The sequence below is a fragment of the Ambystoma mexicanum genome, chromosome 4p, assembly GCF_040938575.1.
Source record: "Ambystoma mexicanum isolate Mex_15411 chromosome 4p, UKY_AmexF1_1, whole genome shotgun sequence".
Classification (NCBI taxonomy): Eukaryota; Metazoa; Chordata; class Amphibia; order Caudata; family Ambystomatidae; genus Ambystoma; species Ambystoma mexicanum.
Genome location: NC_090927.1, coordinates 468,723,230 through 468,739,659, shown reverse-complemented (window position 1 = coordinate 468,739,659; position 16,430 = coordinate 468,723,230). Strand labels below are relative to the sequence as shown.

The 16,430-nt window shown below is 51.3% G+C and overlaps 1 protein-coding gene across 2 annotated transcripts in view; it reads right to left on the bottom strand.

Moving 5' to 3' along the window:
- The window catches only part of ADAM17 (ADAM metallopeptidase domain 17), a 1,432,827-nt gene that overhangs the window by 142,177 nt on the left and 1,274,220 nt on the right, over positions 1 to 16,430 (bottom strand). The window contains exon 17 of one of the 2 annotated variants that reach the window (XM_069605995.1): positions 5,969 to 6,057. The exons of the other annotated variant lie outside the window; for it this stretch is intronic. Coding sequence (XP_069462096.1) covers positions 5,969 to 6,057 — 89 coding nt within the window. The remainder of the gene's footprint in view (positions 1 to 5,968; positions 6,058 to 16,430) is intronic. 2 annotated transcript variants of the gene reach the window in all.

The window sequence follows — 16,430 nt, the reverse complement described above, 5'->3', positions numbered from 1 at the left end:
CATCTTCTTTCTGACTAGAAAGTATCTGGAATAGACTCAGGAGCCCCAGAGCCGTTGAGCAAATAGCTCCATCAGCCCTTTCCGTAACATGGCTCGCACTTCTTCCAGGAGCTGAGAGATGTGCTGTTCCTGACTGGGAACCAGTGGAATACGAGGGCACCTGCATTGGAACGCCAAGGTGTGTCCCTGGGCGAGAGCGTCCGGCACCCATCTGTCGGTGGTGATCTTCTTCCACTCACTGATGAACCTCGTCAACCGGACTCCTACCGGGGTGCACGAGTGGGGGCCCGACATCTTAGCCGGTTCAGGCTTGCTTGGGCGCCAGCGCGCTGCTCTGTGGGCAACAGCGACACTGACCTCTGCTACCATGGGCCTGAGAGCGACCCCTGTAGGCTTCCTGCGTGGTGGACCGGGGAGGTTGCCTGTATGAAGTGGAGTATCCCTTGGATGATCTGCTCGATTTTCCCCTGGAGGAGCGAAAAGACGACAAGCGATGCTGTAGAGTGCCAAGGGAATGGGCTGTCTCTGGGTCTGTTTTTATGGCTTGAAGGGATTCGTTGACCGCCTTGCAGGGCAGATTTTCGCTGTCGAAAGGCATGTCCAGCACCTTTGCATGAACGTCCTGGTGAATGTTTCTGGTCTTCAACCATCTTTGCCGTAGGCTAACTCAGTTTCCCATCTGTCGGAAACCTGTGTCGGCGATGTCCACTGCCATCGTAATGACATGGTCCGATGCCATCTCCCCTTCCTGAAAGAGGGCGAGAGCCTCAGTTTTCCTGTCATCGGAGAAGAATTCCAGGATAGGGCCCAACTTGTACCAAAGCTCTCGGTCGTATCGGGACAAGATAGCCAGAGCATTAGCCACCTAGATTGTGGATGCCAGCGTGTAGATGACTCTCTTCCCCATGGCGTCCATCTTCTTCCCCTCGCTGTCCGGGGGGACGGACGATGCAAAAGCCGGGTTAGCTGAAAGTTTGCTTGTGGCGGCCGACGCTACCGAGTATGGCAACAGTTGTGACCTCAAGGGGTGCGAAGTCCGGCACACTGTATTTCTTTTCCTACCTATCGTTTGGTTGGAGCTGTATAAGGGTCCTTCATGAGGGCTAGGACATCCTCCCAAATGTCGTCGAAAAAGGGTATTGCCATGATCGTCTCCTCTTGGACTCTTGTCGCTGAGACAGGAAGCCCTCCTTCTTGGCTCCTTCGGGCACCAGCTTGAACAGCTTGAAGGTCCTGGAGATCATTGAGTTGAATGATCCCACCTCGTCTGGTGGAGAGACTATGAGGGGCGTGCAGGTGCAGTGATTCTCATCTTCGTCTGTTTCTGTGGCCGTCTCCGTACCAGTGTCCGTGTGTGTATCCGGGTCCGCTAGTGGAGTCGGGTCCCGACGTGGTGGAGGAGGGTGATGCGGCAGCATCGGGTGACGCTTCCTCTCCTTCCACAGAGGCTGATCACGGGCCTGAGGTACGGCAGGTGCCAGTACTGGGGGAAACCTCTGCTGGATCTCCGTCACTAGAGTGTGAAGATTTGACAGGATGTCCATGGATATGTCCCTCGGCTGTGGAGGGAAAGATGGAGTGCTAGGCCCTGTGCTGCCGTCATCCTCGTGGACTGTATGGACGGACGCTTGGTCGTCGTCCATGGATGAGATGTCCATTGGCTGAAAGTAAGCCTTGGATGGATACTTTGGGGCCTCTTCGACCCCCTCTTTTCCCTCCCGAGGACTGTGTACTGAGGCCCAAGCCGGTGCTTACCCTGCCACAGGGGTGTCGCAGCTTTTGCTGCTGCCTCGGCGGGCGCTCGGAACACAGGTCAGAGGCCTTGCTCGGCTTGAGCCATGCCACCAGCATGTTATACCTGTCTTCATCTTCTTTCAGAGGCCCAGGCATATCTCGCACCCATCCTCGTTGCGGCCCAGTTGCAGGAAGTATAGACACTTTAGATGTTTGTCCCCCATGAAGACATTCCTTAGCCTGCATTGGGTGCAGGGCCTGAAAAGTGTCCTTCCCTCCTTTTCCTCCTCTGTCATGGTTGGGGGCACAAAGTAGGCCCAAAATGGCCTTGCAGAAACTTTGACGCACAATCGCCCTTGAGGGACATGCAACTTCACCGACAACGGATATCCGTTGCCGGCCAATGAAAATATAAGCACACTGACTCCGATGCAACACAAATAGAACTTTTCTGCAAAAACCTTGGACAAAAGTACAAAGTAGCTCAAAGAGCAACACAAACAATCCTAAAACTGAAGCAAGCAGTCAAAATATGAAGATGGCTGGAAGAGGCAGGGCTTAGAGAGAGGACTGTAATTGGATGGGCACAGTATGACCCAGAGGACAGTGATTAGTTTAGAGGAGAAATACAGTTTTAAAGTGAAAGTTTTCTTTTACCAAAGATTCCCAGCCTAACAGGGAATATTCATTAGCATGTGAATCCATGCCAGACCCCATGCTGGAGAATAAAAGGTACGGAATACACATGGAACTCACACAAGGCTTCTCTATTTGCTGATAGTTGAATGAAGGTGATGACATACACAAACTGCTCCCTCGAAAACCTCATGCAAATTCTAGACCTAATCCCTACCTCAATGACCTAAAAATTATAGTCACAAAGGCCACCAAGGGGCGCAGACGGAATGGCAGCTTGACACTTTGTCTCCCTTGCTGAGAGAAAGTTATTGGCGGCGCATTGAGAGACTATTGAGAGTTAGCCTGACCGGAGAACCTGTGTGTATGTGGGAAAGGACCAGGCATCAAGTGCCCACAGCTGGGAGCCGACATCAAGGCAGGAGTGATTGAAAACCAGCTCCACGTTCAGGGGCCTGCTTGGAGGCAGTGTTGAATGAAAGCGAGTAACAGCGTACCGCTGGCTGCCCAACCCGAGCTCCACACGAGAGTACCAATGGGGGCTGCCGCGCCCCGAGATCCGAGGCAAGAGTGATAAAAGCAGAGTCTGGGCATCGCCACACCGGTGCATTGTCAGCGGAGCACAGAGAGGGAGGCCCAACGCAAGACAGGGACGCAGAGAGCTCTGCTCTGCGATATGTGCAGTGGGTGGAAAAGAGGAGGAGACTGCCGTCCAGGTCATAGAAGTGCCCCAGAACTGCTGCAAAGCCACCGAGTACTGACAGCAAAACACCCCCGGCAGAGTGGGCGGGGCGCAGCTCTGCGGGTACATTGCAAGCCACAACAGTAATGGAAGGTGAGCCCAAGCAAAGCATTGAAGGCACAGTGCAGCGTGGGTAGGCTGCAGCCAGCATAGTGCGGCCACCCAGTCAGAAGACAAGAGTGTGGGAAGACGTGTCAACAGAAGAGCGCAGGAGTGAGAACAGGAGCAAGCATTTGGCCCTCCTTTAATAGTGGACAGAAATGATAAGTTACTCACCGTAGTGACTAATGTACTCTTAGTCCTTAGTCCCATTTCCTCCATACTGCATGGGCGTCCCTTCCTAGGAACAGGAGACAGAACCTTTTTCACCAGAAAAAACCTTCGTCCCCATTAAATCTAGAGGCGCGCAGGGTTCGGCCCTTGGAGCATGCGCTGCCCTGACTCCGCCCTCCTGCGCCGCAGCTCAGTCCCCATAGACACGTCCACAATAGTTTAACATTGCCTAATGACACCAGTTTAATTAGGAGAGAGGATGGTGGGACGTATGGAGGAAAGGGGACTGAGGACCAAGAGTACCTTAGTCACTACGGTGAGTAACTTATATTTACTCTTAAGTCCAGTATCTTTTCCTCTATACTGCATTGGCGATTACAACTGAGTGTAGCCCAAGGGTGGAGAGGAGACCCTCCTTAAGCAAACAGGTTTCTGAGAAACGCCTGTCCGAAAGCCATGTCAGATCTAGAGCCAGCGTCCAAACAGTAATGCTTGCAGAAAGACAAAGGGGAGGCCCAGGTGGCCAACCTGCTCATGACTTGCTGCGGAACCTGCCGTTGGAATGCAATGGCCGTGGCCTTGACTCTGACCGCATGGGCGTGCATGTTAGCCGGAGGTGGCTTATGCTGCCCCTCATATGCCTCCTTGATGGCAGAGACCATCCATCGTGCTATAGAGGCCTTTCATGTCCGATACCCAGGCCTTGGCCTGCTGAAGGTGACAAACAGTGCGTCCGACTTGTGGAAATCCTTGGTCCTTTCCAAGTCGAACATTAAAGCATGCCTGACATCGAGGCAGTTCAGAACCCTCTGAGCCCCGTCCTTTGGGTCGGCAAAGAACGTGGGCAGCACTATTTCCTCGTTTAGATGGAAAGCGGAAGGTACCATAGGCAGGAACGCTGGGTGTGTCCGCAGGACTACCTTATCCTTGTGAAAAGTAGTATAGGGCTCTGAGGCGACTAGCGCCTGGATTTCACTGACTCTGCGAGCCAAAGTGAGGCCCACTAGCAAGGCCGTCTGAATGGGGACCAGCCGGATGTCCGCCCACGCCATTGGCTCAAATGGTTTTTGCACCAGGACGCCCATCACTACGTTGAGGTCCCACAGAGGGTGTGGCCTCTTGATAAGCGGGTAGAGTCTGGCGAGGCCCGTCAAATGCTTCTGGACTATCCGGTTGGAAGAGGAAAATACCTCCTCCTCTGAGTTTCTGTAGGCTCCTATGGCCGCCAAATAAGTGTGGCAAGTGTTCACTTGCACGCCAGAGTGGGCGAGGTGCGCAGAGAAGGAGAGCACATCGTCCAACGTACATGCAAGGGAGTCGATATCCTTAGAGCCTGCCCAGTGACAGAACCTGGTCCACTTGCTCTTATACTGGGTCCTGGTAGACTTGCTCCTTGCACCCTGTATGATCTCTAGGTTAGCCAGCATTCCTCGCCAGCCCTTGCCTTTGGGCCCTCTTCCCCGGACTAGCCCTAAACCTGGTCCACCCTGTCCACCGCACTCATCCTCCCTTCCCCCACTTGCCGTCCTGGTCCCCCCCAGCACTTGGTATGCAGTGATTTTAATGAATACAAAATTAACTAATACAATAATAACAAATTGTAAATATTGAATTTCTGTAATAACTAATTTTAAAATAACTAATTTGATATTATTATAAGATTACATTTCGAATGGTCTTTAAATAATTACATAATCTTATTTTTTGAAATATAAACCTAAATTGTACTTTTGTATTTGTCCATTGGATGTCGCTGGCGTTTATGGGCTTTTTTATTGTGACGTAAACAGAAGTTGTTACCCGCCATTTTCTTCAGTTCTTCGGATGCGATCGGATTTGCTGGTGGACATTCCTGGATTTCTAATGTTTTCCACTTTTGGAATGCCAAAGTATTATTTTTTTACATGATTTTTTTGGGCTTCTCTATTTGACTTTTGGCTTTTTTTAACGATCGGGCATGGTTTCATTGACTTTCCTGGCTTGCTTTTTCCTTTTGGATTGGATTATCCATATACAGATATTTCACGTTGGATTTGTACAGTCGTGAGGTCTACATTGGCAAGTCAGTTGTATTTGTACTTTTGTATTCCTTCTTGGTGTATGGTATCTGTAATATTTTAGCATGAAGTGGTTTCTTGGTCAATAAATCTGATTCCATTGTGGGTTATTTTAACTAGCTAACTGGTAAACATCTGCCATGGATCCTGTTAGTTATTTTCAATTCGTTATTTTTTACATTTGTTATTTTAGTTTCGATAAAATCACATCTAACCCTAGCACTTGCCCACCCCCTCCCTTGGGCACCCCACCCCTGCACTTATTCTACCCCTCCCCCTACACTTACCACCTTGTCTTGCACTTGCACGGCAGGATTGTCACAAGGCCAATATAACAATTTTTTGTTCTACTTTCCCCCTTTGTTGCTCACCCCCTTCCCCTATCTTGTCTTGTGGCGCCTGGAAACATTTATGTATAGGCGCCATACAAATGTCCAACAAATAAATAAATGAGACTAAAGCAAGCTTAAAAACCTCTGCCACACAGTTGTTTCATTTGGTGATCATTACAAAAGAGGTCACTTACCACACAATGGACAAGAATACTGAGAGGAATCCAAAACAACAGCGAGAACACAATGACTGAGCCAACTATGTTGTCTGCTAAGAACTTTCCTGTTAAGAGTGAATGAAATTAAATTACAATTAACACTTCAACAAAAAAGAAGAATACAATATTTTTGTGCTCATGATCAGGTTACATCAGTGGGCTGAAGCCTTAAAACATAGCTATGAAAACGTTATTAGCAAACATTTGCTAAATCATTCATATGGCAAGGCCTCTACTTGCCGATAAACTAAGAAGGTGGAAGTTGAACTGGGAAACAGCAGGTCATACACAAAATTTTAGACGTCCAGCATCATAGTTCCTCAAAGACATTCTACACACTCCTATTTCACCCTTGTTGTGGAATCGCTTGCAAAGTGAATAGGCGGTGAAGTGATACTGAAAGGGTTTTGCTGGCAGTTGGACTGGGGAAGATGGGGAAGAGAACCATATCTTGCTTTATGCGGTTTACTTTTTGATTTACCTAGGGAAACAGGTGGGGAAAAAAACAACTTCCTGTAACTTAATCTAGAAAATATCACATAGAACTGTAGCCAATGTGGGACATTGGCTAGCCTTGCAGTGATCCATGTTGTGATGGGTGGCTATATTTAAAAGACTCTGCTGCTAAACCTATATGTAATGCAAAAAAGTCCATGTGAAATCCCAAAGTCGGAGTTTGACAAAATAGAAAGAGCAATATGTGGACTCATTTAGCAGGACAAGGCATTGCACAACCTTTACATGCCAATGTGGGTGGGTAGTTTCAGACAATCCACGTAACAAAATATTACTGGGCATCTCAATTAGAGGTAGCCATTTAGGAGCTCCTTGGGGACTGAATGAATTCACACATACAGCTGAAGTTTTACCAGGTGGGTCAACATAGCCCATTACAACCTCTATATGGGTCAGGCACACAGCCTGCCCACTTGCACTTTGGCTCTTTATACATTTATGAGGAAAGTAAGAGCTTTGGTTCCTTTAAATGATAAAGTTACATTTTAATTACATCAGTTCAGACATGAGTCAAGATTTAGACTTCACAGATCTAGTAGAATCAGTAGAAAATTAACCCATGAGAAGATGGCCGCCGTATTTGTATGTGGAAATGTAGTCACTTAGAACCTCATTACATGATACTTGTAAGGGTCAAAGGGGAAGGATTTCACTTTAAATAAACAGAACCATTTGAAAAGAGATTGTGTTAGCCTGACAAAGTTCCTCCACAGGGAAGGAACTCGGGGCACAAGATGTTCTGCCACAGAAATCCATGTTTTTATTGTGAAGACTTTTTAAAATATATTTAATACATTTGAATCTTGCACTTTGAAACAAGAATGAGTGCCAGGGCATTTGTGCGGTTTCCTTTTGTTGCTCTTGAGTGAAGTTGCTCTAGAGTGAACGTTAAGGCAGTAACAGTTTAGTACTCTGAGTTTTTGTTGATGTGTTGCATATTGTAACCATGCCTGGAGGCACCCGCTATTAGTAGGCAGAGCACCACTGGGTTTTATATGGCAAGATATCGCTATATATTCCCTGTTGCGTCATTAATTTTTTTACAAGGACAGCAGATCACTCTTAATAATAATAGTGGCAATATGGTACGTGTAACGGGGAATATCTTGCATTTTCTTCTGTTATACTGGAAATTGTTTTGAAAAGTGTAATGAAAACTATTGTATAAAATAGTTACAGGCTATGTGTGTTGCCATTTTATAAGGTTATATGTGATCTTACCGACCACAATTACATAGTGGTAAATTTCACAGTGGAAAAAATACAGAAAAACACTGATTTATTATTTTTTTTTTTATTGGGGGGTCCCTCACCCCAAGCCCCCCATTTTGTAACACATAAAACGCCAATCCAACCACATCCTGGCCTATTTTTAACTTTTTTACGCCACTACCCTTTATTTATTTAACGGTCCCCGTGTTATTCAGTGTTTTCGTTCACTCTGAAATGTACCACTCTGTTTGGTTACAGATATTTTGACTTGATACCTTTTATACCCAATTAAAGAAAAAAAATACTTATACAATAATATTGTAAGGATTATTCTCCCACAAATTCCACATCTTGCTAGACGTCTCACAGCTCCAGGTGCTCTCAGAAAATGTGAACAGTAGTGCAGTTCGACGCCATCCATCCGGCTTGTGTGCTTCGACTGCAACACTCCACTCCAAACATGACACCGACAGCCCTACTTACCACGCACTATGCACTATGCCCCATACATCTGTTACCCCACTTGTATCCCGTGTACCCCACCCGTTCTCAGCAGCCAAGGGACTCAGAACCCATAACACGAAAACACATTAAAAAAAAAAAAATTAAAGTCACTTTTTGTGAGAAACCAATTACAACTAGGGGTCAGCAAACAAGGTTCAATTACAACAAACTGCGCACACGTCCTCTTATCACTGGCCCACAAGAAGCCTACAGAAGCTTTCAGAAGTGGGGAAGGGAGGGAGGGTGATGAGGAATCTGTGAGAGAAGAATACATAGAAAGAACACTGCTGGTAAGTAATTTTTCCTTCAACACATTGCATTCTCCCACATATTCCTCATCTTGATAGACTCCCATAGCAGTAATATAAGGCTCAAGGAAAAAGCTCTGCAATACCACTCTGCCAAAGCGGGCTTCCCTACCTCTAGCCAGATCAAAACTTAAGTGCTTTGAGAGAGAGTGCAAAGAAGCCGACTATGCGGCCTGGCAGATATCTCACACTGACACTGCCCTCTGCAAAGAAAAGGAAGCAACCACTCTCCTCATGGAATGGACCCGCAGACCTGACGGGACCTCAGTCGCCGCCTTATCATAGCATTCTGCTATACAAAGAGCAATCCAGCACAATACTATTGGTTCAGTCACTGCTCAGCCCAGTCTCGAGCATGAAAAGGCAGCAAACAGCTGGTCATCACTGCGAAAAAAGGGTATCCCTACATATTATCCCCACCAAAAATATCGGCGTACATATGGCCGTTTGTCTCACCAAAGGCGATATTTGGGGGAGGGGGGGATAATTTGTGGGAGCAGGGGTTGCGGGGGTGTCCCCCGCACATTTAAAAATAATGCGGGTTTTGCGGGGGTGTCCCCCGCAGGGTCCATGGCTCAATATCGCTGCAAAAATATGGCGATATTTTTGTATCGCGATATTTTTGCGGGGATATTAACACATGGAACCGAAAAAAGATGCTGTCCTCGCCAAATGAAAGCTCAACGCCTGCTTCGGGCAACACAGGCATAAATGTTCTGAGAAACGTGGAAATCAGACACGACTTCCGAAGGAATTTGGGACAAACCTTCAAAACAACATTGGCTACGACATTGGTACACCATGGCATACATCTTTGCTACAAGCACTTAGATAGTCAGCAACACCACCAAATGTTCATCCCTCATGTCCCAGCCAACATACCTCTGCCTCTCAAGAGCCACGCACTTAGAATAAGACACTACGGGTTCGGAGGTCGGGCCTCTTGGGAAGCCTGGGTGGTGGGAAAACAGCCAACTCCAGAAGGTCCAGGTACCACGTCCTCCTCACCCAATCTGGGGCAATTAGGATGGAACAAGTTACTTACCTGTAACTTTTGTTCTCCAGCATGGGTCTGGCATGGATTCACATGCTCATGAATATTCCCTGTCGTCAGGCTGGGAATCCTCGGTAAAGAAAAAACCAGTATCAGTTTCGTTTCTGATCTGTCTTTCGTAGTAGTAACCAATCACTGATCTCTGCGTCATACTGACCACAGCCAATGACTGCCATCTCCCTAAGCCCCGCCTCTGGCAGCCATCTTCAGATTTGGTAGCACGTGAAGTGGCAGTATGACCAAGTGAAGAGCCGCAGAGGGGTAGGCGGGAGGGTTTGCATGTGAATCCATGCCAGACCCATGCTGGAGAACAACAGTTACAGGTAAGTAACTTGTTTCTTCTCCAGCATGGGGTCTGGCATGGATTCACATGCTCATGAATAAAAGAATACATAGCAGTACACACATGCACAACCACGGGAGGTGGCAACAGGCTCAACATTAAGCAATACAACAAATCAACATTAAGCATCTCTTACCTTCTCACCAGGCTCACCTTAGGCGAACAGGTTGTGCAGCACTGCTTAGCCGACCCTGGACTCCTCCCTGGAATCCCGGTCGACGCAGTAGAATTCCGTGAAGGTGTGCGTCGACCTCCACGTAGCAGCCCTGCAGATGTCCAGCAGGGGCACACCAGATAGGAACGCCGTGGTAGCTGCGATCGCTCTGGTGGAATGGGCTCTCGGACGGCCGGGCAGCGGTCGGTTTGCCAACCGATGACAGTACATGATACAGCCGGAGAGCCATCTGGAAATGGAAGCCTTTGAGAGAGCCTTCCCCTGATTGACAGGTCCAAAGTTCACAAAAAGTTGTGACGTCTTCCGAAAACTCTTTGTGCGGTCCACGTAGAACTTCAGCGCTCTAACCACATCCAGCGAGTGCAAAGTCCTTTCAGCCGGCGACGAAGGCGACGGGAAGAAAACAGGCAACACCAAGGGTTCGTTGAGGTGGAAGTCCGACAGCACCTTGGGCATGAAGGAGGGGTGCGTCCTGAGCACTACCCTCGTGTCGTGAAAAGTCAAGTACGGGGGCTTGCAGGAAAGGGCCTGTATCTCTCCAAACCGTCGTGCGGAGGTGATGGCCACAAGAAACGCTGTTTTCCACGACAAGAACTTCAACGGAGCTGAGTGCAGAGACTCGAACGGAGGTCCCATGAGCTTGGTCAGCACCACGTTGAGCTCCCACGCCGGGGCCGGAGCCTTCACCGGCGGGAACGATCTGAACAGTCCCTTCATGAATTCTTTCACCAGACGATGAGACCACAAAGAAGTCCGTCCCGTGGTTCTGGTGTATCGGGAGATCGCAGCAAGATGAATCTTGATGGAAGCGTGTGCCAGTCCAGCCTTGGCCAGCGTCAGTAGGTACGGCAGTACTTGAGGAGCTGTAATCCGTAGAGGGTTAATCTTCTGTGCGTGGCACCAGACAGAGAACCTCTTCCATTTGTGTCCGTAGCATTTGAGAGTTGAGGACGCCCTGGCCTTTGCAAGAACCTCTCTGCAGTCGGCCGGTATGTCGTAACCTCCAAACTAACGCTGCAGGAGCCAGGCCTGCAAGTTCAGCGACTTCGGGTTTTGATGGAGGATGGCGCCTCCTTCCCTGGAGAGAAGATCCGCGTCCACTGGCAGCTTGAATGCCGGGGACGCTGACAAGTCCAGAAGGTCCGGGAACCATATCTGCCTCGGCCACGCAGGTGCGACGAGGATCATCCTGCACCGTGACCTCTTGAGCTGGTTGATGAGCCGGATCAGCAACGGCAATGGGGGGGACGCGTATTGAAATAGGCCCTCCCAGGGGAACGAGAAAGCATCGCCCATGCTCCTCGGCTGGGGAAACCTGCTGGCGAACCTCCGGCACTTGGAATTCGTCGCCGTCGCGAACAGATCGATCTGGGGTGTGCCCCACCGTCGGAAGAGGCGGTCCACTAGATCCTGTCGTAGTTCCCACTCGTGGCACGAGCGCAGCTCTCTGCTGAGCGAGTCGGCGATGGTGTTTTTTATTCCTGCCAGATGAAACGGCACCAGAAACATCCCTTGGGCGACGGCACAATGCCACAGATCCTGCGCCTCCTTGGACAGGCTGGGGACCTGGTGCCGCCCTGCTTCCTGATGTAGAAAATGGTGGTGGTGTTGTCGGTTAAGATCCTCACCACCTTGCCCTTGAGGGACGGAAGAAAGGACCTGAGGGCCCAAAACACTGCACGGAGCTCCAGGACGTTGATATGGAGGGACTTCTCCGTCAGAAGCCAAAGGCCTCTCGCGTGCAGATTTTCGGTGTGCGCTCCCCACCCTTACAGGGAGGCATCCGTGGTCACTGTCTTCTGGTGGCCCGGGGTCTGGAAGTCCATGGCCGCTGTCAGATGCGCGCGGGTGCCCCACCACCGGATCGCTTGTCGGAAGCTCTCGTCGAGTGTGATCCTGTCTTCGAAGCTGCCCGTCGTCTGGATCCAGCGAGCGTCCAGGAACTCCTATAACGGGCGCATCCGAAGCCTGCACAGGCGGATGAGATAAATGCAAGAAGACATCATTCCGAGGAGGGATTTGATGGACCTCACCCTGGCCGCGTCCGCAACCAGCATCCGCTGCACCTTGCCCATGATGGCTCTCGTCCTTTCCTCCGACGGAGAGGCCAGAAGCGCCACTGTGTCGAGTTTCGCTCCCAGAAACAGTGCGTCTTGCGCGGGCACCAGATGGGACTTGGCGTAGTTTATGGAGAATCCCAGGTCCGTGAGTAGTTGGGCGGTCCTCGCCGTGTGCTCCGCGGCGAGCTCCCTTGTCTTTGCTCGGATGAGCCAGTCTTCCAGGTAGGGGTAGACCTGGATCCCCTCCAGGCGCAGTCACGCCGCCACCGGTGCGAGGCACTTGGTGAACACCCTGGGTGCCAACCTCAATCCGAAGGGAAGGGCTCTGAACTGGTAGTGACGCCCTTGGACCACGAACCTGAGAAACTTTCGGTGTCCCTTTAGGATGGAGATATGGAAGTAAGCATCCTCCAAATCCAACGACAACAGGAAATCGCCCTCCTCCAGCTGACCCAGGACGTGCTGGAGGGTGACCATCTGGAATTTCTGTGCCTTGATGAATTTGTTCAGTCGTCGTAGGTCCAGGATGGGACGCCATCCTCCTGTCTTCTTCTTCATGAGGAAGTATCTTGAGTAAACTCCGGAGCCCCGAAGCCTCTTTGGGACGAGCTCGATGGCGCCTTTCTTGAGCATCGCCTTTACCTCCAAGAGAAGCTGAGGGACATGATGTTCCTTCCTGGCCACGGGGGGGACGCGCGGGCACTTCTTTAGAAACTCGAGCGCGTGACCCTGGGCCAGGGAGTCCAGCACCCAACGGTCGGTGGAGATGGACTCCCACACTCTGCTACGACGAGGCTTTGCCGCCTTGTCCTCCCTGGCGACGACGGCGGGGTCCGCCCGACTTGCCTCGTCCCCTGTAGGCTTCCTGTGACAACGAACGGGCCGCTTGACGGTAGGTGGAATATCCGCCGCCGGAACCTTTGGAGGCACTCTGCTTGCCTCCGGCGCTCCGAAAGGGCGGCCGTCGCTGGGGAACACCAAGAGCCCGGGCCGTCTCTGTGTCCGTCTTGATGGCTTGTAGGGAATCGTCCACTGTTTTCCCAAACAGGTTGCTCCCGTCGAACGGCATGTCCAAAACTCTGGTCTGCACGTCCTGCCGGAAGTCCGTTGCCTTGAGCCATCCACGCCGTCTAAGGCACACGCTGTTGCCCAACTGGCGAAACCCAGTGTCAGCGATGTCCGTCGCTATCGTAATGGCGTGGTCCGACGCCACTTCTCCTTCCTGCAAGATCTCTAGGGCTTCCGCCCTCTTGTCGTTCGGTAGGAAGTCCGGTAAGGGGGCGATCTTGTACCACAACTCCCTGTCGTAGCGGGCTACGATAGCCAAGGCATTGGCAGCCTTAATCGTTGTCGCTGCCAATGAGATGACTCTGCGTCCCATCGTGTCCAATTTCTTTCCCTCGCCGCTCCGGGGGTAGGGGTGGAGGTTGACGTAGAGGCCGAAGCCCACCCCGCTTTCTTCCTGGCCGCCGCAGAGACGACCGAGTCCGGGGTCGGCTGTGCCCGAAGGCACAAGGGGGCCGCGTCGGGGACCCGGTACTTCTCATACCGATCCCTTCTCGCAGGCGTTGTGGATGGGTTCTTGAGGAGGGCGAGACCCTCATCCCAGATATCGTCCAGTAGAGGTACAGCGAGGACCGTCTTCCTCTTGGTCTCGCGCCGTTTATAAAGGAAACCTTCCTTCTTCTCTTCCGGGCAGAGCTGGAAAAGCTTGGATGCCCTGGCGATCATGGCATGAAACGATCCAATCTAGTCTGGCGGGGAAGCCCGGGGAGGAGGTGACGACGGAAGATCCTCATCGTAAACCTCGTCGTCTTTACCCGTCGCGGCCGTGTCCGTCCCCGTATCATCCCCACGGGTCGTGCACGGGGAGGAGGGCTGAGCAGGGCGCTATGGTTGAAAAGGAGGTGGAGGATGAATCCTTCTTCTCTTAGGAGGAGGGCTCCAGAAGGGCCCGGCTCCGGGTCCCCCGCCTGGAGCGGTTCCTCCGTTGGTGGTAACGGCAATCTCGTCCTTATCTCCGAGCATAAGGACTGTATAGCCAACAAAATGGCCACCGAGTTGTCTTGCGGCACTCGTTGAGGGGATTCCGACAGGCGGTCAGGAGCCTCGTCGGCACCCTCGACGTTCTCGTCGTCTCCTACGTCGGGGTCCCTCCCGACGGGCTGGTCTTCTTCCACGCCAATGCCGTGGCTTACGACTTCGATCAGCTCCTCTTCAGAGGTTGAGGCCGAATCCACGACGACCTCCTGCCCCCCCTTTTTCTTCTCCGTCGGAGGTTTCACGGGGGTCCTGTCGATGGGCTTGAAAGAGGACTCGCTCCGCGGTGGCAGGGAGACTCTGGGCCCCGAGGTCGCCTCCACTGGTGTAGCCTCCACAGGCTGAGCCAGGACCGCCGCGACTGTCTCGATAGAGGCCTTGGCAGGGTGGATCAAGGTTTTCACCACCTTAGGTGCGCTCACCGCCTTCTCCTTGGGGGGAGGGTCACCGCCTCGCTCCCCCTCCGATGGGGCCTTCGAGCTCGACCGGGGTCTCTCTAGGAGCTTCGCCGGGTGCTCGGCCTTCCTCTTACCCGAGCCAGAGCGTTGGCTCGTGGTTGATGGCGCCGGGGAGGATGCGCCCTGCCTGGCAACCGTAGAGCCCGACCGTTCGGCGCTCCCGGTGCCAGCGGACTCGCAGTGCTTGGCCTTCTGTTGGGCCCCCGTCGCCGGGGCGCCCTCAAAGGTCTTAGAAGACCGCTTTTCTCGCCTGACGGGCTCTTCCCTTCCAGCGAGTTGGCGAGACGCAGATGGCGGTCCTTCATGGTCCGCTCCGACATATTGCCGCAAAACGCAGAGTCTTTCTCCATGTGCGTCTTGTCCTCATGCAGGCAGTAGAGGCAAAGGGAGTGTTCGTCCTCCTTAAAGACATTCTGAAGCTGGCATCCAGGGCAGACCCTGAACAGCTTTCCGGGCGTCGAGCTTCCCTTCTCCTGGGCCATGTCCGAGATGGGCCTGAGAAACTTCTGGAGTCCTCCAAAAGCGTGGCTCGACGAAATCTTCACCCTTGAGGGGTGTAGAAGAATCCGACACGGGTCCCCGTTGATCGGATAAAGAAACGGTGGAGCTTGAGGCTCTTTTGACCGAAAAAAGAGAGAATTTTCCTATGAAAAAGCGCAAAAATGCACTAAAGCTCGAGAGCAATAGCACGAGGATCCCAACACTTGAACGTGCGGTAAAAATCTGAAGATGGCTGCCAGAGGCGGGTCTTAAGGAGATGGCAGTCATTGGCTGTGGTCAGTAGGACGCAGAGATCAGTGATTGGCTACTACTACGAAAGACAGATCAGAAACGAAACTGATACTGATTTTTCTTTACCGAGGATTCCCAGCCATTGTAGAGCCCGGAGAATCTCCCACAGGGTCACCATCCTGAATCTGTCATTCCTCAAGAACTTGTTCAAGCCCCTAAGGTCCAGAATGGGATGGAGGTTGCCCCTTTTTTAGGCACAGGCAAGTAGCGGGACTACTAGACAGTTCATCTTTCTCGATTTGGCAACTCCTCGACCACTCCCTTTTCCAGTAACGACCTCTACTCGTCCTTGAGCCACGCTCCGGTTCTCAAGACAGGAGAGCTGGTGATTTGTCTGGGGGCTTGCTTAGGGAAGATGGGCAGTAACCGCGATCGACCAGCTGGAGTATTCAAGTGTCGCTGGTGGTCTCCTGCCACCATCCGAGATACTTTGAAATCCTTCCTTCAACTCGAGTAGCATGGGGGTAGAACTTGTCGCCTCCCCCCGCCCCTGCCAGGGAGTGAGAATCTGTTCTGCCCTTGATTTGCCTGCTGCAACTGTGCCCTTCTCACAAAGGAGGTATAGCGGTGGAACCCCCTGCCTCTTCACCCAAAGGAGAAGGTTGAAGTTTGCGCCGGCCGCTGGAATGCTATACCCTTCAGCCGTGTGCCCGAAAAGGTGTTCCCCATCGAACCTCATGTCTTGCAGCTTTGACTGGACCTCTGTTGGGAATCTGAATCCCCAAAGGTATGTGGCCCTTCAAAATACCATCAATGCTGCTACAGCACTTCCAACGTAATCTGCTGTGTCCAGACCAGCCTAGAGAGTCTGATAAGCTGTTTCCTTGCCATCATTCACTGTATCCAAGAATCTGTCCCTGACCTCACCCTCTAGTAAATGTTTTTGTTAATACCTTATTCAGCGTTGCGCCATAAAGCACATCTGCATCAATTATATATTAAAACATTTAATCATTACAGTTTAAAACAACAATCT